Source organism: Typha latifolia, chromosome 11 (assembly GCF_019914945.1).
Source record: "Typha latifolia isolate L0001 chromosome 11, TyphaL0001v2, whole genome shotgun sequence".
Classification (NCBI taxonomy): domain Eukaryota; kingdom Viridiplantae; phylum Streptophyta; class Magnoliopsida; order Poales; family Typhaceae; genus Typha; species Typha latifolia.
The window spans coordinates 7,108,033-7,134,034 of NC_133096.1; the positions used below are offsets into that span (position 1 = coordinate 7,108,033).

Here is a 26,002-nt window from a genome sequence, read left to right on the forward strand (position 1 = left end):
AATAAACTTTTCTATCTCAAAAAAAAAAGAAAAAAAAAAAAAGAGAGGCTACGTGCAGAGTATTGAATACTTTTATTCTCTATTCGAATACTTTTATTCCTGATAGCTTCCTATAAGACCAGTATATATGCTCCTCAATTTCACAAAATAATGTCTCAGTAATATTCTTTCAACTTATTCTTTTAGTAGAGTATTGAAAGGAATGTCTCCTCCAAAGTTGAAAATTATGAGTAACTTTTCTTGTTTCCTTTATTTGCAGATTGACTCCTACCCTTCTTAAAGAACTATTCTATACCTCAAATTATATGAATATCAAGGAAGTAATTATTCCAATTTAAGGGCCATGAGGACAGGTCTGTTACATTGGCCATAAAAGATTCTTAGAACACCACCAAACCCAATTTGGAGAGAATAGGGGGTGTAAATCAGCCAAGTATGAGCAAGCCGGCTCCAGCTCCGGCTCAGGCTTAGGCTTGGCTCAACTCGAGTGGAGCCTTAGCTGAGCTTGAGCCTGAAATGAATCTATCATCAAGCCTATTAAACCGAGCCGGACCAAGCCAGATCGAGCCCAAACTAAACCAAAGAAGAAGAAGAAGGAGGAGGAGGCGGCATAGCGGCGGCTTAGCGAAGGAGAAGGAGTGGCACAGCGGCGACGGCTTGGTGAAGGAGGAGGAGGAGGCACCGACACACCGCGGATGAGGAGGAAGCGGGAATTTGGGGATTTGGGTTTATCTCACCCCTTTTATACCAAGCTTATCAAGCCGAGCCTAAACAAGACGGCTCCAGCTCAGACTCGGCTCGATATTAATTTTGAGCCACTCGGCTCAGCTCTGACCAAACCGAGCCCGAGCCGCTCTTCAAGCTTGACAACCCTAGGAGAGAATAATAAATTAACTTTAAGACAGGCTTACTTGAGAGTTAGGTCAGAATGTTATGAACATAAAGCAGGAGAACAGGAAATTTGATTATAGATTCTCTGCACATAGACTTCATTGACATTGAGAAAGATACATGAACTACTAATAAAGGGTAATGGGAATCTTTCCTCCTTTTAAGCATCACAAACAATGAACCAAATCACTCAGAGTGGGAAGTCAAAGCATGCATTAAAGAGAAAGATAAGTTTCACAAAGCTAAATGTATCCATGAACTCTGATAACATACTTAGCCTGCCAAGAAAGAGATCAGAAGAATTCAGCACCCCCAGCAATCTTAAAAAGGTGTCAAACTGGCTCGAGCTAACTCAAGATCGACTCATTTAGAACTTGGCTCGAGCTAAAAAATCAAGTTCATTTAATAAACGAGTCAATCTCGAACTAGGCTTGCCTCAGACTTTTTAGTATAATATGCATTGTCCATTTTGTAATTTATATTAATGTGTTGTATTCCAGTTAGTTATTGTGCTTTTGCTGGATGACTTGTAATCCTACATGAAATATAAAACGTCTTTATACGTACTCTCATCTATTAAAAAGTGTAAATATTGTAACTATAAAAATAAATATTACAAAAAGCTTATGAAACTAAGCCAGCTCAATCAACTTAGCAATCCGAGCTTGAGGCCTTATTATTAGGCCTGTCTCAGAGCTCCAACTTACCTTCAGTCAAATCCTACTCAGAATAACGGAGATCACTAGTAAATATATTCTTGGAAAATTATCAAAAGAACTTATGCATTTCATTCCTTTATCATATCAATATTTATCATTTGCTTTTAATGTCTTAAGGAAGAGTTACCATGTAAATGAGTTAAATTAAAAAACTCAGATGTAAAATAATTTTAATACTCTCGAGTAAGTCTTTTTAAAGTTAAAATAAAAGTAAAATAAAATGAAACTAAAATTTTTAGCAGTCGTTAGGTAAAAACTAACTCAGCGTGTTTTTGAGACAAATTTTAGGGTGAAACAATAAACAACCGCATGAAAAGGGTGTAGATGATAATAAAAAAAACTAAAGTAGGGTTTCAATTTCTTTGATTGTAGGCTGATCAAAAGCCTCAAGGAAAGAAAAGTTATGGATGAGGGAATCAGTATCAAATCTATTTATATTGCGGCGCATTCTTCTCTTTTTCTGTCACTCTCTCATTCCATCTAATCTCTATCTCTAGTTTTCTACCACATTTCTTCTGCTATAAATACTAAGAGTAGCACTAGCATTGCCAGAGCATCCAATGGGAAGAGAGGTCTTACATGAGGAGAAGAGTTTGCCTTTGATAGCCAAGGATGACTTGCCTATGTCTTCAAAAGTCTCAGTGGTTGAATCCATCACCAGCTGAGATTATGGTGTTGTTCATATAGGCAGTCTCCTTGGCTATTCTGAGTTGCTCTTCTTATCCATGAAAGACCTCCTCTTCTTCTGCAAAATCCAAGTCATCTATGTCCACCGGTATCGCGGACGGTAACGGGGACGTAGAGATTTCTATGTTCATCATCTACATTCATGCATTGTCGGTATATATAACTTTGTTCATATGTTTATATGAGTACTAAATTACAAGTATGTTATAATGAAAAAAGAAAAATACTATTATATATTGAAACTTCTTGAAGCACAACTACGTTCACCGTAATTTCTTATGACTAGGTTAATTTCACTAGCTAATGTAGGAATCTTGCATTACATTTGGCTGCCAATAAAAGGCTACCAAGCAGCCTGTTGCAACAAATTCCTGTAATTGAGGCTTTATAAGAGGTTATCGGATTAACTATAACTTTAAATAATTATTGTGAAAAAAATTATTCTGTGATTTAGTTGTGCAAAAAATCGATTTCAACCTTTGACAATCATTTTAGACAATTACTTTTTTATTATTTAATAATTTGAATGCTATAAATAAGCTAGATAAATAGCTAACTCTCCCTAAATATAAACATACTTAAACCAATATAGTAAACTGTATAGTCTAAACTTAAGGTTTTATAAATCACTGAACTATTAGCTGAGATTTGCTCTAAGCTATCGTGCTGCTGAGCTATATTTCTAAATTAACCACACTGGTGAGCCATTTTATTATTTAGAATCGTAGTCGACCCGTAACCTACTTGATAGTAGTAATAATTAGTAATTTTAGACGACCAAAATCTATCGACTAACAGAAGAGCAAAGAGTGATATGATCATCACATTCCGGGTGCAGGAATTGAGAAGGGTCAAGTTTAGCAGCCATTCAGAGCCTGCCAAGTGCCCGAACTGACGTAGCCCCTCCACCTGTTTAATTCCTCTCCTGAGTCTCCTACTTCGAGATCCAGAGAGAGAGAGCGAGCTATCCGAAACCCTAGCCATGGCGACCCTGAGAATGCGATCCCTCATCCCCTTCCTCCTCCTCTGCGCTCTCTCCCTCAATTCCCTCGCCTTTGCGAGTTCGGATGCGCCATTCGTGGTGGCGCACAAGAAGGTGAGCCTCTCTCGGCTCAAGTCCGGCGTCGAACGCGTCTCCGTCTCGATCGATCTCTACAACCAAGGATCAGCGTACGTTTCTTTTGGATTCGATATCTTAGTTCTTTCTTTACTGGTCGATCTGGTTCGATTGAGTTGTTATGATCTGATCAATTGATTCGATCGGATTCGTTGCATGTATTCTCTGATCGAAGAATCGAAGATGTATTTAAGAGAATTATGATAATCTGTATTTTCTGCGATATTCCTGGTCACATTTGAGAAAAGTTGTTTTTAAAGTTAAAAGTTTTGCTTTATTTCCTTTGCATGTGGATGCTTATTTCTGAGCATATTCGGTCGAGGAATTCTGGTAAATTTGGTTGGAAGAACGAAGTGTTCTTTGCAGAGATGTAAAATTTGTTGAAATTTGCCGTTTGTGCATGAAATTTCGTGTTACCTTTTCTGTGTCTGTCTATAGGAGAAATATCTAATGAACTTCATGAAAGGATTCGCACTAGAATTGTTTGTTGCAATTTTCTGTTTTTTTTTTTCGTTAGAAGGAATAGCAGGTGAAGTTGCCTTAGGTATCTGGAGGCCAGATTTTCTTGAATTGTACAGCTTGAGGAAAGAAAGATGATCTTTTCTAATTGGAGCTTCTGTTACATTCTTTTTGGCTCTTCTTATGATTAAATTTGCTTGTTTTTTCTTTTCTAGTTTGATTAGTTCCTTTTAAGTCGTTTAGTTTCTGAGGAGAATTATGTTATGATGTTAATAGGACTACAGTACTGTGACATCTTGAGGTTTTCTATTTAAGATTGCTTTTGGTAAATCCTACTGATTGGTTGAGGTTACTATAATAACTCCAGATCTGAAACAATTTCCCTAGATCATGTGGGATGACTTGATGGTTGGTGATATAGGCAGGTATTCATATTTGATGAGAAATTCTTAGCATGTCTCATGTCATTGACTAAATTTGGGTTGTCTTCAAAAGGATGATGAGAATGTTTAGAAGCATGTCCTCTTTACATAGTTATGACTTATGTCAGGAAGTTTTTATTCTCTTGGACAAGTATAATATGTGAATATTTTATGAGAGACGATAAGAAGAAGTTATAGGTGCAAGTTCGATAGGAATCAAAGTGACTTCACAACTCAATAGTCAATAGTATGATGCCAATGGGCTAATTTGGGTATTTTCTGTCCACATCGGTCTGCTTCACATAAGGATAAAGGTTTATTTCAGCTTTTCATTCATAGTCGATACTGCCTCCCTCTGATTCCCTGTCCCTTCCCAGATAGTAGGCTACCTTTTCCTCACCCTGTGTAGGAGTCATACATGTGAGGAACAGACTTGAAAGCATACTGCATAATCATGTGTTTCCTCCTTTGTCGTGCTTTGACTAGAACTCTAAAAGGGGGTTTTACCATGTTATAATAAATTTCTTTACTAACTCAAACCCCAATCCCACCCACCCCTCCTCTGAGGCCATAAGTTTTATTACACCAAAATTCTGAATATTCAGCTACCAAAGGAATTATTTGGCTGGATTACTCCTAGCTGTACTGCAGAATGATGGGCAGTATGAAAAGTTGGTTTTACATGGTCAATGCAATTTGTGGAGGATAAAGTAAATTTCAAAGGTGTTTATATAATCGGTGATATTCTATTATTTTATTGAGATCGCAATCTGAAGAGGTTTTGGTATACCTATAAATGATTTGCTGTTCTAGATGAATCTCAGTATGATAAAATCATAAAACATTACGCTACTTCAGTGAGAGTTTCATTGGGTAACATAGTATATTAACCTACTTGTGATTCAGTCATACAAGGATAACAAGTAAATCATTGTTTTTGTGGGCAACTGGGCATAGGTTGTGAAGACTCCCTGATTATGTGTGTATATAATTATATATATTGGTTCAATTTCATACTTGCATGTCTTCTGTTCTGTTATGCATTGTGAATTCCATGAATCTCTCTTTTTGGATCCCTTAATATAGGTCATGTCATGATCCTTGTAGTCTTATGTCAATCAGTTTTCTTGCTTTCATAGTTGATGATGAAGTGATTCTATGCCTGTGTTATAGATCTTTGTGTTGTCATTTTGCACAGTGCTTTTCATTTCTGTCATAATTCATATGTAATATTTGACGGTGCACAAGTTGCACATTTCCATTATATACATCTTTAATGGTGTAAATGAGCCAAGCTCGAGCAAGATGAGTAGAGCTCAGCTCGAAATTATAAATCAGCAAGCTCGAGCTTGACTTGAGCTCGAATCGAGCCTATCTCATGCTCGGATTGATTTATTATTGAGCTGTCTCGAGCTTGGCTTGTTAAGCTCGTTTATCAACCCAGCAGGGCATGACTGGCAAAGATGGCAATGTTGAAGGCATTGACAAAAAACGATGTCTCCAATGAAGGGAGAAAACATCAATTTCAACAACAATGGATCATGGCTTTAGGCACTATTGATGATGAATGATGATGTCTTTAGCATTCTTCTAGGATGGAGTGAATGACAACGAATAACATGATCGGTCTATGGGAGGCAGGGGAAAGATAGATAGGAAGAGATGAAGAGACAATGGGTAGAGTTGTTGTCGGAAGGGTAAGGTAGAAAGGGAACTTTTGAGTTACAGTAGGAAATGTTCAAGTTGGAAGAATACTAGCCGTTAATATCTAATCTAATGGTCTTGAAGATTGATGTGGGGTTTGATACACCCAAGTTATACGAAATTGTAAAGCAATCTAGCGAGGTGACAACTGGCAAGATTCTATTTGTTGAATGTAGTAGATAGGTATAGCTGGGGAAAAAGAGTAATAAATGTTTATGCATTAATTCTACTGCACGAGGACTCAAGCTTTTTCAAGCCAAGCGTGAGCGAGCTAGGTCTGGCTCTAAGCTCGACTATTTCTTTGAGCCTAAAAACTGAGCTTGGCTTGGCTTATTTAGACCTTGAGCCAGTCTTGAGCAGCTTGCGAGCCACCGAGCCATTTTGACAAACCTATTCACCTTGTAGGAAGTTATACCAAATGTTATTCTTTGTATTTACTTAGTTTATCACTAATTTTACATTTATCTTTTCTTATAAGGATTTTTATAAATTACACACTATATTTTACCTATTTTATTATTCATACCCTGTCTGTGAGGATTTTGTAACTTGATTCTTCTTTTTTTTCCTATAATTCACATTAACTATCCTGGGTTAACTTGGACGTTACTAACAAAGGAATATTTCATTATAACATATAAAATAATATATAAGTGCCTAAATTGCCCTTATCTTTGTCTTTATCTTTTTCTCTTACCTAAAAAATGAAGAAGAAGAAGAAGAAGAAGAAGAAGAAGAAGAAGAAGAGGGGGAAGATGAGGAAATGTAGTGGTGTCGACGGCGATGACGGTGGGAGGAGATAGTTGGGGAAGATGAAGAAAGATGGTGAAGGAATAGAGAAGATGAGAGGAAATAGTGAAAGTATTTTAGTAACTTAGTAGATGTCAGTTTGTGAAAATAACATCGGAGTGTTAAATGAGAATTATAAGGAGAAAAATCATCGAGTTATAAAATTCTTAAAGATGGGGTATGAATCACAAGATAGGTAAAATGTAGGATGCGATTTATAAAATTCCCTTTTTTTTAAATAAAAAGTACATTTAGGGTTGAACAAGAATGGAGCAGAAAGGTGGTCTCAAGTGACTATTGTAAAATTGCCTATCATCATAGATGTGAAAGATATTTTAGAGAATTAATAATGGAAGTCGAAAACAATTGGTATTGGAAAGGACAAAAACAGTATCTTTTGTGTTCTGCTTGCAGTTGGTTTTTAAGTGTTAAATTTATCTGAAGAATTTCAAAAGGATAAATTATCATTGTACAAGTGATTAAAGTTGTTAAGAAATCTTTTCTTCTTTCATGGTGGCTCTAATGGAGTTGATTAATACAAACACCCAAGAAATGATGATTGATGACTTCTCATGCTTTGTGGGTAGATATTATGGAAAGAAGCTTAACAAACTCAGGTGAACTAATTATCATTAAGAGGCATTTCTAGTGATAAAGTTAAGTGGGCTGTCTGTGTAATACTATGCTTGTAGAAAGAATTACACTGCTCTATAATGCATATACTTCTATTAGAAAAACTGTTCGTCATAGTTTACTTTCTTTTTTGTAAAATAAGTACAATTTCTACAAAGCTTTCTTTTGTTAATTTTGCTATCATTCATTATCTAAACTAGCAACAATTTCAGGACTGCGTATGATGTGAGCCTCAATGATGATAGTTGGTCTCAAGATGTATTTGAGCTTGTTTCTGGCAGCACCTCAAAGACTTGGGAGAGGCTTGATGCGTAAGTCCATTGCATATCTGTCACCTTTTTCTGTTATCTACTTATTTCTTTTACAATCGTTTGAAATAAAAAAAAATTGTGTTATCTTCAGTGGTGCCACTGCTTCTCACTCCTTCGTGTTAGAGTCCACAGTTAAGGGCATATTCCATGGTAGTCCTGCTATTATCAAGTTCCGCACTCCCACAAAGGCAGCACTACAGGTCTAACTCATTACTTTCACTTGTGAAAATGTTCTCTGTTTTGTAATGCATGTGCGCTAGATAGATATAATCATATAAAGCATGATTAAAGTTTGGCTACCAAATGGTTGGATGAACTGCCTTTGGCAGGAGGCAATACAGTGGCTTCTTGACACCTTCTTCTTAGAACTCTACAGTTGTTATGTTGTTGCAGAGACTTCAAAGGAGTCGTAAATTCTTTTACTCTGCATGGCATGCTACATTATTTTATTTTTTTACTTCTAATTTGTCCTTTGCTCATTCTAGGAGGCTTATTCAAGCCCCATTCTGCCGTTAGATATTCTCGCAGACAGACCTCCTGAAAAGAAGTTTGAATGGGTCAGTCACTCTTGTACCATCACTTTTTACATCTTAATTTGGAGTTGTTATCTCTCACAGATTCTAACGTTGCAATTTTTATGTGACTAACATTCTCCTTCTGGAAAACCAACATCCTTATCCTTTGCACTCAAAATTCTGCAGGCTAAGGTATATCTTTCTCTGTCAATATCAGTCTTATCAAGTTTAGATCTTGAAGTTTCAACAGTATAGTTTGAGTCAATAGTGCTCATCTGTCTCATAATATCCTTTTGCAGAGGCTACTTGCAAAATATGGATCACTGGCTTCTGTTCTATCACTGGTGGGAGTATTTATCTATTTGATTGCAAGCCCATCTAAATCTGGCGGTGCAAAGGGAAGCAAGAAGAGACGCTGATTCAAGATCTCACATGAGGTTGCTTTGCTCAGTTTTGCATCGAAAAAACACCTGAATGAACTATTAAGACAGAATTTTGATGTTTCTTCAGCTTAACCTTTAATTACTAGGTCCAGGTAGAAATGCGATCTTTTATTTATGTCCATCGGTAGTCCTATTTGAAGCTGCAGTTTTCATACATCTCAGAAATAGAATTCCTTTTAACGAAAAATTATTCAGATCTACGGTTATCTTTTTACCTGTCATTTTGCTGTTTTTTTTTTTCCTGTTTGTCAAGAGGGCTAGTCAGAAAGGAATATTGTTTGGGATGAGCAATCAAATGAGAGATCGTCTAATTTAATTTGGCCAAACTGTTGGTATTTTAAAATTAGCAGACAATAAGCGGTCGTTTGATTTTTTTTGTATTTAAAAATGTGTATTAAGAGATACATGTTTCTCTAAATATTATATCTATAAAAATAAATAACTTATTTCGTTGATTATATTTTATAATATTATATCTGTTAAGCATATATTTGATTAGTATATTTTATAAGTAAATAAGTGTTTAACTAATGGAGAATAGAAGAGAGGAGAGTTGAGATGAGTTCGGATTGAGAATGGATGAAAGGAGAGCAGAGCAGAGAGATGCATTGGGGATTAAAAATGAGAAGGGAGATGGGTTCGATAAATTTAAAATATTATTTTTTAAATTTGGTGCATTAAATTAAATAAGAATTTTTGGATTAGATATTATATTTATTAATGTAGCATTTGGAAAAGTTTTTTTATTTAATTTTATTCTGTCCTGTGGTTCTTTCTATCCACCCCCTCGCAGTCTTGTATGCTGCTTATATCCTTCGAGAATTTATAAGTAATAGCAAAATAGCCAAATCGTGTGCTATTTTATAGACTACGAAGCTCATAATACATGAATTATTGCTAAGTCCTAACTATGAATATAGATGCCATAACTCTGACAAGAGATGTGGCATAATACATTAATAAAAGGTAACAAAGCTTGGTCTAACAAATCAACTTTTAGACTCAATATTAGGGAAAAACTTGAAAGACTCTACTTTTTAAAGTCTTAACACTTGTCTAAGCCGTCCAGACTTGCTCGAGATTCACGAGCGATGCTTTGAGCACGAGCATTAACGCCAAACCGACTAGTCCAAACAGTGGCTCTGTACAGGAAAACGTGGCACATTCTTTGCCACTAATCGCGACCGCGCCTCGTATCCACCGTTCGTTGTCCGGTCCACGGCGCGGTATTCTTTACCCGGTCTACCAAACCCCTCGCTCTTCTCTAATTTAGACCCAAACCAAAAACAGCGAATGAAAGGGGAGGGGGATCCCTACGTGCGACCATCCAATCTCCAACCCCTCGGGTTTTCCTTCTCAGGTTGTCTCCCTCTCTGATTTCTTTCCGACTTACGCCCCTTTTCTTCCATTATTTTGTATTGAAATCTGCGCGCAAAGACGATATAATCTTTTGTTGGTAGAATGGATGTTCTTTAGACTTTCGATGTTACTTGCGAGTGAAGCTATCATGGGGTTAAGAGTTAGGCTGATGGCATTCTTGTATTCTCATATATTATATGGAAGGTAGTAACTTGTGTTGGTGATTGCCATTAAGCCGATTGTTTAAGAGTTAGACGGCATAAATCATGATGATAACCATTCTGGAAATTCGTTAGCTGTTCACAGAACTCAAAGTCTGATTCTTTCTGAGCAATTCATGATGATAAACATTCTGGAAATTGGTACCACTGTGGGTGTTCAAAGGGCTTATTGATAGTAGCTGTTACGATAATTTCAACTTTTGCTGTGGAATAATGCTTTCTGCTGCTAGTTTTTGGGTTAGCATTGTCTTTCTTATAAGTAATTGATGCTTAGTTCATCATACGTTTCTCCTATTTGATGGCAGCTTGAATCAATGTAAGGCAGTTGATTTCTCATGTGACACCATGGAGGAAGAAGACGAAGACCAGCGATTGTTAAGCAGTCTTGGAGTAACATCGGCTAATCCAGAGGATATTGAAAGAAGAATATTGTCAGAGGTAACTTTTCTCGATACGCTGTTTTCTCTTTTCTTTTCTGTTTTCCGTGGGTTGCATCTTGTTTGTTGGTAATATTTATTTTCCTGTGGTTGTGTGATCTTGAACTTATTGCCTGTTTTATTTATTCAATTTCACCTGAATTTGGGATATTAGCTTCGAAAATCTGGATAATAAGTTACATTTTGAGTTTTTAAGTACCCACTTGCTTTAAATGCTGCACAGATATCACATGAAAAAATTAGTTTGAATAATAACCGCTCCAGTGAAGCCTTCATATAAGCAATCATGTTGTATACATTATTTATGTTGCCCCTATTGTGATATTGAGTTCCGTCTAATCAAATTGGTATCACTATTTTGTACAAATCTGCTCATTTTAAATGTGCTCTGTCATTCAGGTGAAAACTGATGCTAAGCAAGCTAGTGAATCTGGACTAAGCTCTGAGGAACAGGAGCAAGATGGAAGACATGAAGCTGATGAATCATCAGCTAGCCAAATTAGATTATACAATAAATTACGTGCTGTTGAACTTGAAATTGATGCCGTTGGTTCTAGCATTGAAAGAGCTAAATGTGTTGCAGAAAATGTATATGATGATTCAGAGAGTCCAGATACCAGAGAGGATCAGAAGAGTAAGCATCCTGATAATATTGTCCAAGCTCCTGATGGATCAGCTCTTCAGCAGGCACTAGCAGCTGATCGTCTACGGAGCCTCAAGAGAACTAAGGTTCAGCTGCAAAGAGAAATCTCAGAGTTCGATAGGAGTGCTCCTGCCAATGATGTGCAACATGAGAAGTTACTTGCCAGTTTGGTTGCAGAGAAGGCAAAGCCTAAAAACAAATTGAAAGCAGTTGAAAAGTCTCATAGGAACTCAAAACGGAAATTGAAAACTGTTGCATATGATGAAGACGCTGATTTTGATGCAGCATTGGATGCAGCATCTTCTGGCTTTGTAGAAACTGTGAGCATTGTTCTTTTTGTCTATTACTGTTGTCATTTACTGAGAATTATCAGTTTTCATCTTATTTCTTCCCCTGATTTTTAATTGAATCCTCTGATTTGGATTTGGTTCTACTTTGGAGTTACATTGCAATTGGAATGGCCTCATGAGCACTGATCTTCTGCTATCTATATGCAGGAAAGAGATGAATTGGTCAGGAAGGGCATATTAACACCATTTCATAAGCTTAAAGGATTTGAGCGACGTGTTCAACAACCTGGACCATCAAATAGGTTAGGTGCTCCTGAGGAAGTCACAACTGAAGCTCTTGCATCAGCTAGCATTGCTAAAGTTGCTCAATCAATGATAAAAATTGCGCAAGCTCGTCCAACAACCAAATTGCTTGACGCCAAGGCCTTACCTGGACTTGATGCACCTACTAGCCCTTTTCAAAGACTTAAAGCACCTCTTAAACGTCCAGCTTCTCCAAGAACAAAGGAGTTGGAAAAGAATAATCGGAAACTTAGAAGGACCAAAAGGCCTTTACCTGACAAGAAATGGAGAAAAGCTTATTTAAGAAAGGAAAAACTGACAGATGAGAGCGGTAAACTTCACATCTTACATCTCCACTGACCCGTTAGGTCTATGGTTTTGTTTTCCTGCCTTCTATTGATGTACTTTTTGTTGTCATAAAACATTAACATATTTGTTAAAACTTGCTAGTAGTGTTTCTGTCTTCAGTGTATCATAGTCATGCATGTCTCATAGTTGAGGTGACATTGGCCGATCTTTTTCTTGTCTTCCAAGAAAGAAGTGACATCTTTTGTCAGTTCTAGGCAGTTCAACCTCTATAGCCTCCTAATCATTTTTAATATGTGAAATGTGAGTCAGAGACATCTATCATTTAACAAGGGTAGTCATCCAAAAGGAAATCTACTTTACTTGCTGATTGAAATGTGAAATAAAGAATTGGGATCTCCTGGTTAGGAGTAGCAGCACTTTTTTTTCCTCCTTTTCTTTTTCAGAGAAAAGTAAGCACTAAAATGGGACTTATCTTACTACTACATCAAAGCAGGCTGTTTTTATGAGGTTGAAAAGGATCCATCATCACCCTATTTTGAGTCAAGGATTACATGACCTCCCATTTCTTTACATTACTTCATATTTATTCATCCAAGGGTAAAAGAAAAGAATAAGTGCTGAAGTGAGAGCATATTTTACAAGTTTGAGTAAAGTTAAAAAGGAATAGAAAAGAATTAATCGCTCAAATTGTATCTGTTATATATTTGCATTAATTAATTGGGCATTGCAGCTTCTGTTTTAAGTGTTCATTTGGATAAAAACCTGGAGGCTGTACATGTCAGGCTGTCAGCTAACACTCATCTAAGAAGCTCTATAAGATAACCTTGTAGACCTTCTTTTAGAGATTCTTTTCTACAGAATTATACCTCAAGAATTCCCTGACTGGAGAGCAACTCTTTGCACCAACTTATCATGTATTCAAATGTGGAGCTATTCATACATTATGGCCTTGTACTTCTATTATTTAGTCTCCATTTAAAACTTCTTAGATGTTAGCTCAACATGAATTAGGATTGTACTGTCACATCATTGATATCTGGGCAATTTAGTTTCTATGCGCTGACTGCTTATATCCTTGCTGAAAGGGAAAATGATTTGGTAGATTCTATTAATTGACTGATACATATTCTTTTATCACTTGGCATTAGCCATGTGATACATAAAGGTCATCCATGGTCTGTGAATGATTTAGGAATGACAGTTCTCTTCCACCCTCATGAAACCAACCTCAGGATGAGCATATCACAACTCTTCTTGTCATAGAATATTTTTCTGGACTCTTTTTGAGCATGAACTTTCATTCTTCTTCTACAACTCTACTATGTTTAGTATGATTGGTTGCGCTTGTTTTAGATTGATACTTGCAACTAGTTTTGACCTTTTCACTTTTAGTGCGGTGCTAAATCTTATGTGTAAACCTTCTGTTTGCTCCATCTTTTATCAGCTTTACTATTAGGCAGAGTACCTCTTGCTTCTGAAGATCTTATTAAGTTTGTTCTTCTTACCAGATGTTGTTGTAGGGGAAGACACAACCACCTCGGATTATGAGGAAGAAAGTCAAGAAGTGGCAGAGAGTGCAGATGATGAGGAGCTGTCTGCTGTCACTCTTGAAGGAGGTCTGAAAATCCCTGAAATTATTTATACAAAACTTTTTGATTATCAGAAAGTGGGAGTACAATGGCTATGGGAGTTGCACTGCCAAAGGGCTGGTGGGATTATTGGAGATGAAATGGGTCTGGGTAAGACTGTGCAGGTTATATCCTTTCTTGCTGCTTTGCATTTCAGTCAAATGTACAAACCCAGCATTGTTGTTTGTCCTGTAACTCTTCTACAACAATGGCAAAGGGAAGCCAATAAATGGTACCCCGACTTCAAAGTTGAGATTTTGCATGATTCTGCAAATGGTCTGAATAAACAGACAGCAGCAAAATACAAGGAAAGTGATTATGATAGTGAAGCCTCCTTAGATAGTGATGATGAAAGACCTGTCAGTGCAAAGTCCACGAAAAGGTGGGATAATTTGATTAATCGTGTCGTGCGATCAGAGTCAGGGATGCTTCTGACCACTTATGAGCAACTACGCCTTCTAGGGGAGAAGTTACTTGATGTAGAATGGGGATATGCAATCTTGGATGAGGGTCATCGGATAAGAAATCCAAATGCTGAAATAACGTTAGTATGCAAACAATTGCAAACTGTGCACCGTATTATCATGACAGGTGCACCAATTCAGAATAAACTTGCAGAACTCTGGTCTCTCTTTGATTTTGTGTTCCCTGGAAAGCTAGGTGTCTTACCTGTATTTGAGAAAGAATTTGCTGTTCCTATCACAGTTGGTGGGTATGCCAATGCAACACCATTGCAAGTATCTACAGCATACAGATGTGCAGTTATCTTGCGTGACTTGATAATGCCATACCTTCTTAGGCGTATGAAAGCTGATGTGAATGCTCAGCTTCCCAAGAAAACCGAGCATGTTCTGTTCTGTAGCCTAACTTCCGAGCAGCGGTCTGTTTACCGGGCATTTCTTGCAAGCTCTGAGGTGGAGCAAATATTTGACGGGAACAGAAACTCACTTTATGGGATAGATGTCCTGCGGAAGATTTGCAATCACCCTGATTTATTAGAAAGAGAACACTCTGCTCAGCATCCTGATTATGGAAATCCAGATCGGAGTGGAAAGATGAAAGTTGTAGCGCAAGTACTTAAAGTCTGGAAGGAGCAAGGCCATCGTGTTCTACTTTTTACACAAACTCAACAAATGCTTGACATTATGGAGAACTTTTTAGATGCTAATGAATACAGCTATCGGCGAATGGACGGACTTACTCCTGTAAGGCAGAGAATGGCACTTATTGACGAGTTTAATAACTCAGAAGACGTTTTTATTTTCATCCTGACTACTAAAGTTGGTGGATTAGGTACAAATCTGACTGGTGCTGACAGGGTTATAATATATGATCCTGACTGGAACCCTTCAACAGACATGCAGGTAAAGAAATTATGTTTTAATATACTTCCATTGAGTCCACATCATATTCAATGGTTTTCATGTTTCCATGAATATCTGGTGATCTTGATTATTTCTGTTCTTTCTGCTTTCTAGCATGGAGATATTAGATGAGGAGGCACTTCTCCCGCTTATTGAATGTCCTTGTTGGGATATTTAATATCTAACACAACTTTTCATGGTTAGTATCAGGTCAAGAGGAGTTTGGGAAAAGTCCCCATGTCAGGATAGCTACCCCATGTTTCATATATGTAGGTGATTCAGTCTCCACAAACAAAACTCTACAATTTGATCTCATCAAGGGTGTAATAAATAAAGGTTGGCTACTTCTCATGTGAGAGAGCTTGCCATGGAAGTAGAGTCAAGACAGTTAACTTTAGTTTCTATTGGTAATAATTTCATTGCTGCTTTTCTATAAAACAAACAACATAATTCTCAATAGGCAAATATGGACAGTTATTCTTTTCTGTTCATGCTGTAACATCTTGTAGAGCTGTTACAATCATGTTATATTTGGAAATTTCTTAGGCCAGTGTCTTGGTTTCACTGAATTGTTCTTCATCTTCATAACCCATTATGCTCATAGTTGTATTGCAACACCATTATCTACTAAAGTTATCATTTTTATTAACCAATTAAACTCTTCTGCATGCACTGCAATATACTGTTGTCTTTTTATGTGATACGCCACTAATCTGTGTGTATTGAACAGGCAAGAGAACGTGCTTGGCGGATTGGACAGACACGGGATGTAACAGTATACAGATTGATTACTCGTGGAACTATAGAGGAAAAGGTGTACCATCGGCAAATCTACAAGCATTTTCTTACAAGCAAGATTTTAAAGAACCCTCAACAAAGAAGATTCTTTAAAGCCAGAGACATGAGGGATCTATTTACTTTGCAAGATGACAACGAGGGTAATTCCACTGAGACATCAAATATTTTTAGCGAGTTGTCTGAAGAGGTAAATGTTGGGGTTGCTAATGATAAGCACAATGAACAAGGATCTTCATCTTCAGCTCCACTTGGTCACATTGCAGCAGCTAAAGAAGCACCCTCTATTGGGGTAAGACCATCCACATCCAGTAGTAAAGGTAAAAAGCAGTCAGATCAGAACAGTGATGAATTAGATGAAGAAACAAATATATTACGGAATCTCTTTGATGCTCATGGGATTCATGTAAGTTATCATATTGGAACCTATTTCTGCACATTTATGCTCAGTCTTATACTTTCCTCTTTTCTATTCTTTTCTTTATAACAGAGTGCAATGAATCATGACGCCATAATGGATGCCAATGATGACAACAAGTTGAGGTTAGAAGAACAAGCCTCCCAAGTTGCACAAAGGGCAGCAGAAGCATTGCGGGAATCACGGATACATAGGAGCCGTGACAACTTTGCTGTCCCAACATGGACTGGAAGATCTGGTGCTGCTGGGGCTCCTTCTTCTGTTCGTGGGAAATTTGGCTCTACTGTAAATACCAAGTTAATTGGCACTGCAAGATCATCAGAGAGCTCTGCTAGTAGACCTTCCGCTTTTGCTGCTGGGGCTTCCAATGGGAAGGCTCTCTCTTCAGCTGAACTCTTGGCTAGAATTCGTGGAACTCAAGAAAGAGCAGAGAGTGATGCACTCAAACAAGACCTAGATTTGGTGTCTAGTTCGAATCAAATAGCAAGAACACCAGAGAACAATCGCCTATCAAACAATCCCCATAGATACATGGTTGTGCAACCCGAAGTTTTGATCCGTCAACTCTGCACTTTCATACAACAGAGAGGCGGGCAGGCTGATTCTGCTAGCATTACACAACATTTTAAGGACAGGATACAGTCGAAGGATTTGCCGTTATTTAAGAATCTTCTCAAAGAAATTGCAACATTAGAGAAAGCTACTCAGGGATCTAGATGGGTTTTGAAGCCAGAATATCAGCAGTAACAACATACTTTCTGTGATGAGATATATGACTAGAAAGCTGTAATTAGCAGGAGATGAAAATCATGGTTCTTAGATGCATCTTATGCAGTTTTGACAACCTTTAGTTAGAGGGGTTACTGATTACTATGAAATTTTGCTGTGGAAGTCTCCAGCTGATGATAAGACTGATTCTTTTTTCTTTTTCCTTTTTGTGTTCTCGAGAGAATACCTTTTCAGGTACTTCTTGTACATAACAAAATAGAAATTCAATTGCAATTAAAGAAGTGTCCATTCTTTTCTGTGCTTTTGTCTTTGTGTGGACCTTCTGTAATACTTCCAACTTGTAGTTCATGCTCTCACAATGATCAGGTGGTTGTCAATTTTAGTGAACTCTGCTCGATTGATGCAATAAAATTGTAGTCACAACTATGGTGTAGATCTTGGCATACAATTATTCTTCTGAGCTAATCGTTCTTTACACACTTCTTTCCCATCATGCACTTAGTGAAAACCATACCTTAAAATTGAAACCAACTGATTTGTTCCTCGTTCCTCTCAGTTTTAATTTGTTTGTTTCTTTGTGTTTTTGTCTGTTTATAAGTATATGTGCATTGGCACCTAGACCTTGGTATCTTCCTAATAAACCATTTTCTCTGGGAAAGAAAATGATAATTACACTTAAATTCACCAAACTATTGTCTATTTTTATTTACACATTCTTACTTACTTTTTAGGCACTTTCTTACCCCTCCTCAATTATGTAAAATATCCCAATGCTTCTTTGGTTAGTTGTCCATTTAATTTAATTTAATTTTTTTTTTTTACAATAGACTATCATCTGACTCCATGGACCACTTTTACCCCCTATTTGGAAGAAAGAAAGACATAAATTAAGAGTCAAAATGGTCATTTAATATCTATCATCTACAATGACAATAATAATAATAATAATAATAACGAAGTACATAGGATTTATATTAAAAACTAAACAAGATTCATCGAACCCATTGTGATCGATAAAACAATCCATTGTTAAACACACTGACCAATTGGCTGGAGTTTAATAACCTCCAAATCCAACCATTTCCTGTCTGAGATATAAAATTAGCTGCCTTTAAAATCGCATGGTCTTCGTACACGAATCCATCTCTCCAACAGAAGAACTGAAAAGAGAAGCAACGCAAAGTAGGTGCTGGCATTGCTGTTTGAATATTAGAGAATTATTGTGGCTTGTCCTCAATTCTTAGCATCTTTTTGTATGCAATTGTAAACAAGTAGCTGTACTATGTTGTCTTCTTTGTCTTAAACCTGACACAATTAGATAGTTCATTCTATACTGGCATCATTTGTCTATACTACCATAATTACACATGTCTTCATTGTTTATATAGAAAATTACAAATTACACAGTATATTTTAACTATACAAATAATTACACCAGGACCCACGATTTATTATTCTTTTTTATATATTATATTTTGAGCTATTCAAAATATCTCAAACACTCGTTCCTTTGGGTCTACGTTATCTCTAGTTATACGAGTGGCTATATAATATGAGAAAAAAAAATTAAGAGAGAAATTTCATAGGAGGTACATGGAAAAACAAAGGTAATAATTTAGTGGCTAATATAAATATTATCCTCACTTTTTATTATTTATAAGTACAATCTTCTATTTGCTTAAAAAAAAAGTTCATAGCAATGCCTAGTTAAGTTTAACGGTAGTAGTTTTGGTACGGTTGGTCTTGGGAGATTTAGTATTTAAATTTATCATATTTTATTTCTCCGAGTTGTTTTGAAAGCTTAATTTGATAGTCACGTTAAATTATATTTATCTGCCAAAAGATAGAACGTCACTTGGTATTGTTCTAGCAAATATAGGGTTCTATTTATAAATAATAAAAAGAGAGAATTTTCTTTATAATATAGTGAAAATGTATGGTGTTATTTATAATTTTCTCCACTATTTAAGTATTTAACATAGAGATTAGCTCCATATGAAGGTTACAATTTGGATGGAGGTCCACTGACTCTCTAAGCCTCATTTTCACTTTTGATCTCCTGAAAATTTGTGTATCTCTTTTGCTTTGCAAAATGAGTCCTGTCATTTGCAAGAAAGCTATGATCATTAACTTGTGTTCCTACTGACCTAATCAAAGATTAAATGATAGAAATGGATCTTCACGCATTAAGCAATGTAACTTGCTCCTCGCCTTACTCGTTTGATGCAATGCAATGAACCGAAAATGTAGTTCAAATTTATAAGAGAGGGAGGGGGCCAATAGGTCAGGCTTTCTGCTTGAGACGGCCTGAGCCGAAACCAAACCGAGCTAGTTTCGGGATCGATTTGGGTATGGATAATTAATAATGGTCGTGTGGAAGACACGTGTTGTACAGTGCCACCATCAGCATGTCATCGGCACGCCCTTGGATGCCTGTGGCATATCCCTATATGCCAATTGTATATATTTAACATAGTTTTAATAATAAAAAACTATAATATTTAAATAAATATATATTAAAATCTATATTGTGTTTTTAGATTATTTTTTATAGATAACCTATTTTATTTAAAATATAGTATTAATTAAATATAAATATTATTTAACATAAAATAATTAAATATGTTTATTAAAACTAATATTAATAATTGAGTACTCCATAATATAATTAAATATATATTATTAATTTATAATAATTTAATAATTAAAAATAATATCTAATTGAAAATAGAATACCGAAAAATCAAAATTTTCATTTGCTGACATAAAAATATTACATTAAATACTGTCGACAATCTTCAATCATATTGATGATATGATAGTGATTTCATCTACCGACACAAAAATAATATTAAAATTAATTAATGACGATTGAGGAAAAAAAAAAAAGTTAAAAAAAATGAGCTCCGGTAGTCAGCACGGCGTCCTTTTGTTGTGAATAATGAGCCACTTAAGGACATGCAATTAGCATGCGATCTAGTGGTTAAAGTAAATTTTAATCCTTGAGATATGTATCATCAATCCACCAACCCCTCTCAACTGAGTCGATTGCCAATTTCTATCAAGCCCAAGTGAGGTCTAAGCCAACCAAGACGACATCGACCAGCTTACTCTCATCTTGGGTTGCAAGGATCTCAGAGGAATTTGGTCAAACAGGTGGCGTGCAATTCCTTCCCAGGCGACCCCACAGAATGTCCATCCAGCAAACCCTAGCTGTGTTCAAGGAAGACAACATCTCTTGGCATCCCTAAGAATCTCCCCACTTGCTGCTCGGAAATCAATGCCGAGAGCTTTGTGCACGCAAACATACAAGTGTTCAAAATTTCTTAGAAAAATTTTATTAAAAAATACACTAACTCTCGTCTTTATTATAAGTTTGCTTTCAATTTTCACAACGATTTGTTACTATATATACATAGAGGAGTTAAGTTAACTATAGATTAAACTAACTTTAGATGAAAAATAATACTAATATTTTTAAGTAAGGTAAAAATAAAAGGAGTAAATAAATTTAAAATTATTTATTTTTAAAAAGCAATAGAATATTCTCTACTTTGGTTAGTTGTTGGTTGTTGGTTAAGTTAAAAGCTAACAAAGTAATAAAAACAAAATATATGCATCGAATTGGCAAATATCTATGTCAGTAGGATGAGAATAATAATAATAATAATAATAAATATAAAATATATGATGCATTAGATACATTTCCTAATTTATTTATTTAAAAGTAAAAAAAATGAAATTTTGGCTCTTCAAATTTCCCTTAAAAAAGAGGGGGAAAAAACCCATAAAAGAAGTGAAATTAAATAGATATATACTCTTCACTCTTCACTCTTCACTCTTCACTCTTCACTCTTCACTCTTCAGCTAGGTATGATATGTTCCAAGTATTTGATGTGGTTAGTGATGCTCTGGGCCACCTACTAAAATTAATTTGTGACAATCCGAGTACTTGGCAGCTGCTCATTGGTTTCAAAGCAGTAGGGATGCATCGAATCCTTGCTGGTTGGGATTGCGGGGGATCTGGCGGGCAAACCATTGTACAATGAAAACTAGAAAAAAAAAGTAGCGAGGGATTTGAGGGATCTGATTGGATGGGACGACGTGGGGCCCCGGATGTACTTGATAGAGGACAATGGATGGCTGTATGGAATCTTTTCTACATCGTACGTACCACGCGGAGAGATGCAAAAGCTGCCCAATTATGCAACTAACAACTTCCTCTAATAGCTCCAAGGCAGGGGAGAGGAACCCTAAGTTTAAGTAACAGGCAAAGAGCATTGGTGCTTAAAATTAAAAGGGATAATTTTTTTTTAACTTTTTCATAATGATCTATTGTTTTTTTTAATTAATTATAAAAAATATCTCGTCATTTTAATAATCCCAAGAAATGATCAAATTATTTCTTCATTTTTTGTCAATATAAAATTCTCTTTCGAATTCGGTAAGTAAATATATTATATTTTTATCTCGTAGCTATCGCATGATAACTTATTAATGTAATTAATTAACAGAATCCCAATGAAAGGAGTGAAATGAGGTATTTTTGATAATTCGAATGATCGTTATAAAAATATTTTAATCTTTTTTTTAATGGTAAATATGTTAGAAATTTTAACTCAAATGGAATACTTTGAAATTTTTTTTAATTAATTGTAGTTTAGTTGAAGCACACTTATCATGCATTCTCCTACAGTAATTATTGAACCAAATATTAAAATGATGGCGACCTCATACTCTTAATATATACATATGTACTCTTCCGTAAGAGCATTGCCAACTGGGTATATATATATATATATATTGTCATTGACTTGAGTAATCTTAATCATCAGCTGCATTTGAGATATCTTGTAGAATGAGAAATACTCAAAACTTAATATTATTTATTCATAGATAATTAATTTGAGTTTGCTCTGGAAGGATCCAGCCAAAAAATCCAGGCCCATGAGTGTGATATATCTGCATGTCTTTGGTGATTCCATGCTTGGGATTTGATGGCATCCTGGGGAAAAAGTTCTTCAGTAGGATGGCCTCTTCTTCCAACTTCCAGTATCATCAAATATATGATAGCCCACAACCTATCAGTGAAAAATATTATTATACTCTTTTCTTTTTCTTTTTACGTTTAGTGCATAAGAGGGAGTGTTATAGTAATTAAATACTGTGCTACGCATGAGTTTAGTTTACATGCATTTTTCTCTATCATAGGTTGAGGGTGTGATAAAGTTACGTAACTCCTCCTATCTCAATGCGTTGTATAAATAAACTCTTTGTTATTTTTAAGAGTTAAGCACAAATTAATAATATATGCTTATCTTTTCTAAATGCATATCTTGAAGTGCAGATATTTGATGTGAATGCATGAAAGTGTTAGCCCTCAGTTTATAATTAGAAGACAACTTCTTTTTCCTTCAAACTTCTTTTAGATGAATTTTTTTCCTCAAATTTGCACATTCTTGTTAGAATGAGAAAAAAAAATCATTCTCTGATAGTGTAAAAAAAAAAAAACAAGTATCATAGAAAGGTTTTTGAGCTCGAATTAAGTTATATCTGGGGCCTCTTAATAATAAGTCAAACTGCCATTATATTTAAGATAATAAATATTATTAAAAGTTGAGTCCAATAAACAAGTGGTTCTTAAATTAGTCTCCAAGACTCATTTGACTTGGATATCAACAAAAGTATATTTAGAGGGATGTTATGAGCTAGCACTCCTCACATCCCAGGATGCACTAATATCAATGACTTTAGGACATCCACTTTTACATGGGCAAGCTTCTCCAATCCCCAAAATTGAGATATAAAAGTCAAACTCATCCTGATGGAAGCAAAGGCACTAGATAGTAGATATCTTCTCTTCTCTTCTCTTCTCTTCTCTTTATAATAATAAGAGCTTTCTAGTCCAACACCAAGAGTAATGCAATGAAAAAGAAATTGAAAGGTAAACATGAACATATATATCTAAGTGATTAAAACAAAAATTTAAGTGTGTTTTTGATACAAATCATCCTAAATTTAAGTTTAATGGGCGCTCTCTCCGAGTTATATATATATATATATATATATATACTTAGAATATGAATAAAGATGATAATTTTTGACGTGACCTAGCAATTGATTTAGGTTTAGCATATATGAGTTTCTGTCATCAACAAGTTGACCTGCCTAATATCAGTATTAAAAAAGATAGTTTGATCTAGCTATGAGGCTTTTCTTAGTAAAATGGATCATATTCTGACATATAATAAATAAAGTCAAGCTTATATAAAAGCTTAGAGAGATAAACTTATCTATTATATATTCATCATCATGAGCTCGACAAGCACATACGAAACTACCTTATTTTCTTGCAAAAAGAATTATAAGCTCGAAGTTTTTTTTTTTTTTCTATTTTGCATCCCTTGTAAATGATCGACCTTAAACTTATTCTTCGTCGTCAGTTTTTTTTTTTTCATTAAATATCTAATATTGTACTAGAATCTTATGCATTATTCTACAAATATTAAGATTAAAATATATTTTTTTTTTTAAAAAAAAGCAAAATAAAAGGCAAAGAAAATGAACCCAGATATGCATTGCAGACTTAGACCTAAAAAGCAGACAAAAAGTTGAATGTCGATCTACTGCATATAAATAAATAAATTTCTCTCCTCTCTCCTCCTCTCTCAAAAACTTTCGGAGGAGATTTTGGGAAAACCGCGTTTACACCGGCATCCATCTCCAACTCTACTTCCTTAAACAAATTCCTTCCCAAATCCTCCCACAACTTCACAGGCGACAACACCACCCTCCCACCTCCGTTTTTTTCTTTTTCCTTTTCTTTTCCCCTTCTTTTAAGCCCCTCCCATCTCCTCTTCTCTCCTCTCTGTTTGTCATATTGGCCTCTTCCTTCTCCTCCTTTGTTGCTTTGCCTTCGGTGGCGATGACGGCTCCTAATATCGACATGATCACCACCTCCCTCCGCAACTGCTCGCTTGGCGCACGCGGCGGATCGCGGCCGTCTCTGTCGCCGGCTGCGCCGCAGCGGCTACTCCTCGAAGGCAGCGACGAGAGCGAGGGGGTCACCGTGGAGTTGAACTCGGAGATGGCGCTCCCTTACAACTGGGAACAATGCCTTGACATGCGGGTAAATGCTTGATCTCTTGTTTCTCCAATCGTTTGATCTTAAATGCCGCATACCCAACTCGAACTTGGCCGTGTTTTGAGTTCGATTCTGGCGTCAAAATCCTTCCTTTGTGTTGTTTTTGGTGCTTTCTTCCTCATATGTTTACGAGCTTTGGATAAGTTACAAGGAACTTTCTCACACTTTTCTTTGTTCTCTAATCTTTGATCGTAAATGCAGCATACCTAATCCAACAATGGCCGATTTTGGTTCGATTCCGGCGTCAAAATCCTCTTTTTATAATGTTGTTTGATGCTTTCTTCCCCAAATGCTTGTGGGTCTCGTTGAAGATGATATAAGGGGGAAAACAATTAACCGGATTGGCTTGTGGGTTTTGTACTTCTCTTTTAATCCAACTCCCACTTCTCTTACTTCTCCAATCATTGGTCATAAATGCAGCATACCCAACTCGCCAACGAATGTTTTGTGTTCGATTCCGGAGTCAAAATCCTTCCTAAAAGCCTTTGCCGATATATTCTTCTTCACATACTTGTGGCCCTTGTATGAGTTATACAAGAGTTAGAAGAAGCTTTTAATGCTCTCCTCAATCTCAAATTACAGAAGATTTAAGAGAAAAACGGGGGTCATTTTTTGCTTCCTTATCGTTCTCTTTTAAGCTCTCTTGGCCTTTTTGTTCTTCTCCATTTTCTCTCTCTCTATAGCAGTGAAGGTTAAAAAGAGTAGGAATGGAGTCTCTCTTTCTTCTTCCATGAAATCTAGTTATTATTCTCTAATGGGTTTCTTTTACTCTGACATTCTTAGTTCCAATTTTTACTCGCTCTTCTTCTTATCGATCTTCTCTCTGTTCCATTTCCAGACAGGGCAAGTCTACTACATCAACTGGGAAGACGGCACCAGAACCACTGTCGACCCACGAACCACTTTCCAATCCACTTACTACTACTCCGACGACGAAGACGACGGAGAAGAAGATGATGACGATGACGATGACGATGACGATGACGATGAGGACGACGAAGACGAAGACGACGAGTCTTCCGACGAAGACAGCGCCAGGTACTCCACCCTCTCCTCCTCCTCCCCAGCCGCGGAGTCATCGCGAGCCGACTCCGGCGGGGCCGCCATGGCCGGCGAGACCCTCGTCGCCGTCGGTTGCAAGTCCTGCTTCATGTACTTCATGGTTCCCAAGCGCGTCGATTGCTGCCCAAAGTGCGGCGGCCACCTCATCCACCTCGGCCGGAACGGATGCGTCTAAATGGAGCCTTGAAATGATCGATCTGGGTCTTGGTTTTATCTCCCAAAAACCGAGTAAAAATCGTTTTTCTTTTCCCCTTATGATCCGTTCCCATTCTTTCATCTCATTAGTGTTCTCCTTCTTCCCCACGTCTATACCCTGATGTTAATGATAGAGATTGATCTTAAAACGAATAGAAATAAGGCACTTTTTTTTATTATTGTGCTCCTCTCTTTTTTTTTTATTCAATGTGTTGCTGTTGTTCATATTACCTAACTATGATGCTTTGTTAGAAAGGAGTTCCATTTCCTACTCCTTTCTAAAGGAGAGAATAAAAAGGCCTACAGTAGAAGGTGTAGGTAGCTTCGAGTCTCAATGGTGGTAACAATGCTTGTTTGAACGATTTGAGAAGCTTTATGTACTGCTACGACTGTTGCTTTTATCTGTTAGCAGCGAGAGGTGGAGGTAAGGGAATAA

At 36.4% G+C, this 26,002-nt stretch overlaps 3 protein-coding genes across 4 annotated transcripts; all 3 read left to right on the forward strand.

Annotated features, from left to right (window-relative positions):
* Nucleotides 1-3,169: 3,169 nt before the first annotated feature.
* Nucleotides 3,170-8,877, forward strand: LOC140797225 (uncharacterized). Its single transcript, XM_073150508.1, has 5 exons — nt 3,170-3,467; nt 7,634-7,732; nt 7,824-7,932; nt 8,218-8,439; nt 8,547-8,877. The coding sequence occupies exons 1-4, from the start codon at nt 3,280-3,282 to the stop codon at nt 8,377-8,379; spliced, it is 558 nt and encodes a 185-aa protein (XP_073006609.1). The 5' UTR covers nt 3,170-3,279; the 3' UTR covers nt 8,380-8,439; nt 8,547-8,877.
* A 1,074-nt stretch (nt 8,878-9,951) lies between these two features.
* LOC140798155 (DNA excision repair protein CSB) lies at nt 9,952-17,461 on the forward strand. Of its 2 annotated transcripts, none has more exons than XM_073151917.1 (7): nt 9,952-10,050; nt 10,576-10,708; nt 11,107-11,670; nt 11,848-12,253; nt 13,740-15,223; nt 15,954-16,424; nt 16,509-17,461. In XM_073151917.1, the coding sequence occupies exons 2-7, from the start codon at nt 10,616-10,618 to the stop codon at nt 17,181-17,183; spliced, it is 3,693 nt and encodes a 1,230-aa protein (XP_073008018.1). In that variant the 5' UTR covers nt 9,952-10,050; nt 10,576-10,615; the 3' UTR covers nt 17,184-17,461. The 2 variants fall into 2 exon arrangements, with proteins under 2 accessions (XP_073008018.1, XP_073008019.1); XM_073151918.1 differs by having other exon boundaries at nt 13,752-15,223.
* A 6,321-nt stretch (nt 17,462-23,782) lies between these two features.
* Nucleotides 23,783-25,742, forward strand: LOC140797965 (protein CURLY FLAG LEAF 1-like). The gene is made up of 2 exons (XM_073151680.1): nt 23,783-24,294; nt 25,148-25,742. Exons 1-2 carry the CDS (start codon nt 24,091-24,093, stop codon nt 25,544-25,546), a joined length of 603 nt encoding a protein of 200 aa, XP_073007781.1. The 5' UTR covers nt 23,783-24,090; the 3' UTR covers nt 25,547-25,742.
* Nucleotides 25,743-26,002: the final 260 nt, after the last annotated feature.

Excerpts from the sequence above, each read along its gene's own strand:
- LOC140797225 (XM_073150508.1), top strand. The coding sequence starts at position 3,280 with ATGGCGACCCTGAGAATGCGATCCCTCATCCCCTTCCTCCTCCTCTGC. Across the intron at positions 3,468-7,633 it reads CTCTACAACCAAGGATCAGC|GACTGCGTATGATGTGAGCC; the intron begins GTACGTTTCTTT and ends CAACAATTTCAG. Across the intron at positions 7,933-8,217 it reads CCACAAAGGCAGCACTACAG|GAGGCTTATTCAAGCCCCAT; the intron begins GTCTAACTCATT and ends TGCTCATTCTAG.
- LOC140798155 (XM_073151917.1), top strand. The coding sequence starts at position 10,616 with ATGGAGGAAGAAGACGAAGACCAGCGATTGTTAAGCAGTCTTGGAGTA. Across the intron at positions 10,709-11,106 it reads AAAGAAGAATATTGTCAGAG|GTGAAAACTGATGCTAAGCA; the intron begins GTAACTTTTCTC and ends TCTGTCATTCAG. Across the intron at positions 11,671-11,847 it reads CTTCTGGCTTTGTAGAAACT|GAAAGAGATGAATTGGTCAG; the intron begins GTGAGCATTGTT and ends ATCTATATGCAG.
- LOC140797965 (XM_073151680.1), top strand. The coding sequence starts at position 24,091 with ATGACGGCTCCTAATATCGACATGATCACCACCTCCCTCCGCAACTGC. Across the intron at positions 24,295-25,147 it reads AACAATGCCTTGACATGCGG|ACAGGGCAAGTCTACTACAT; the intron begins GTAAATGCTTGA and ends TTCCATTTCCAG.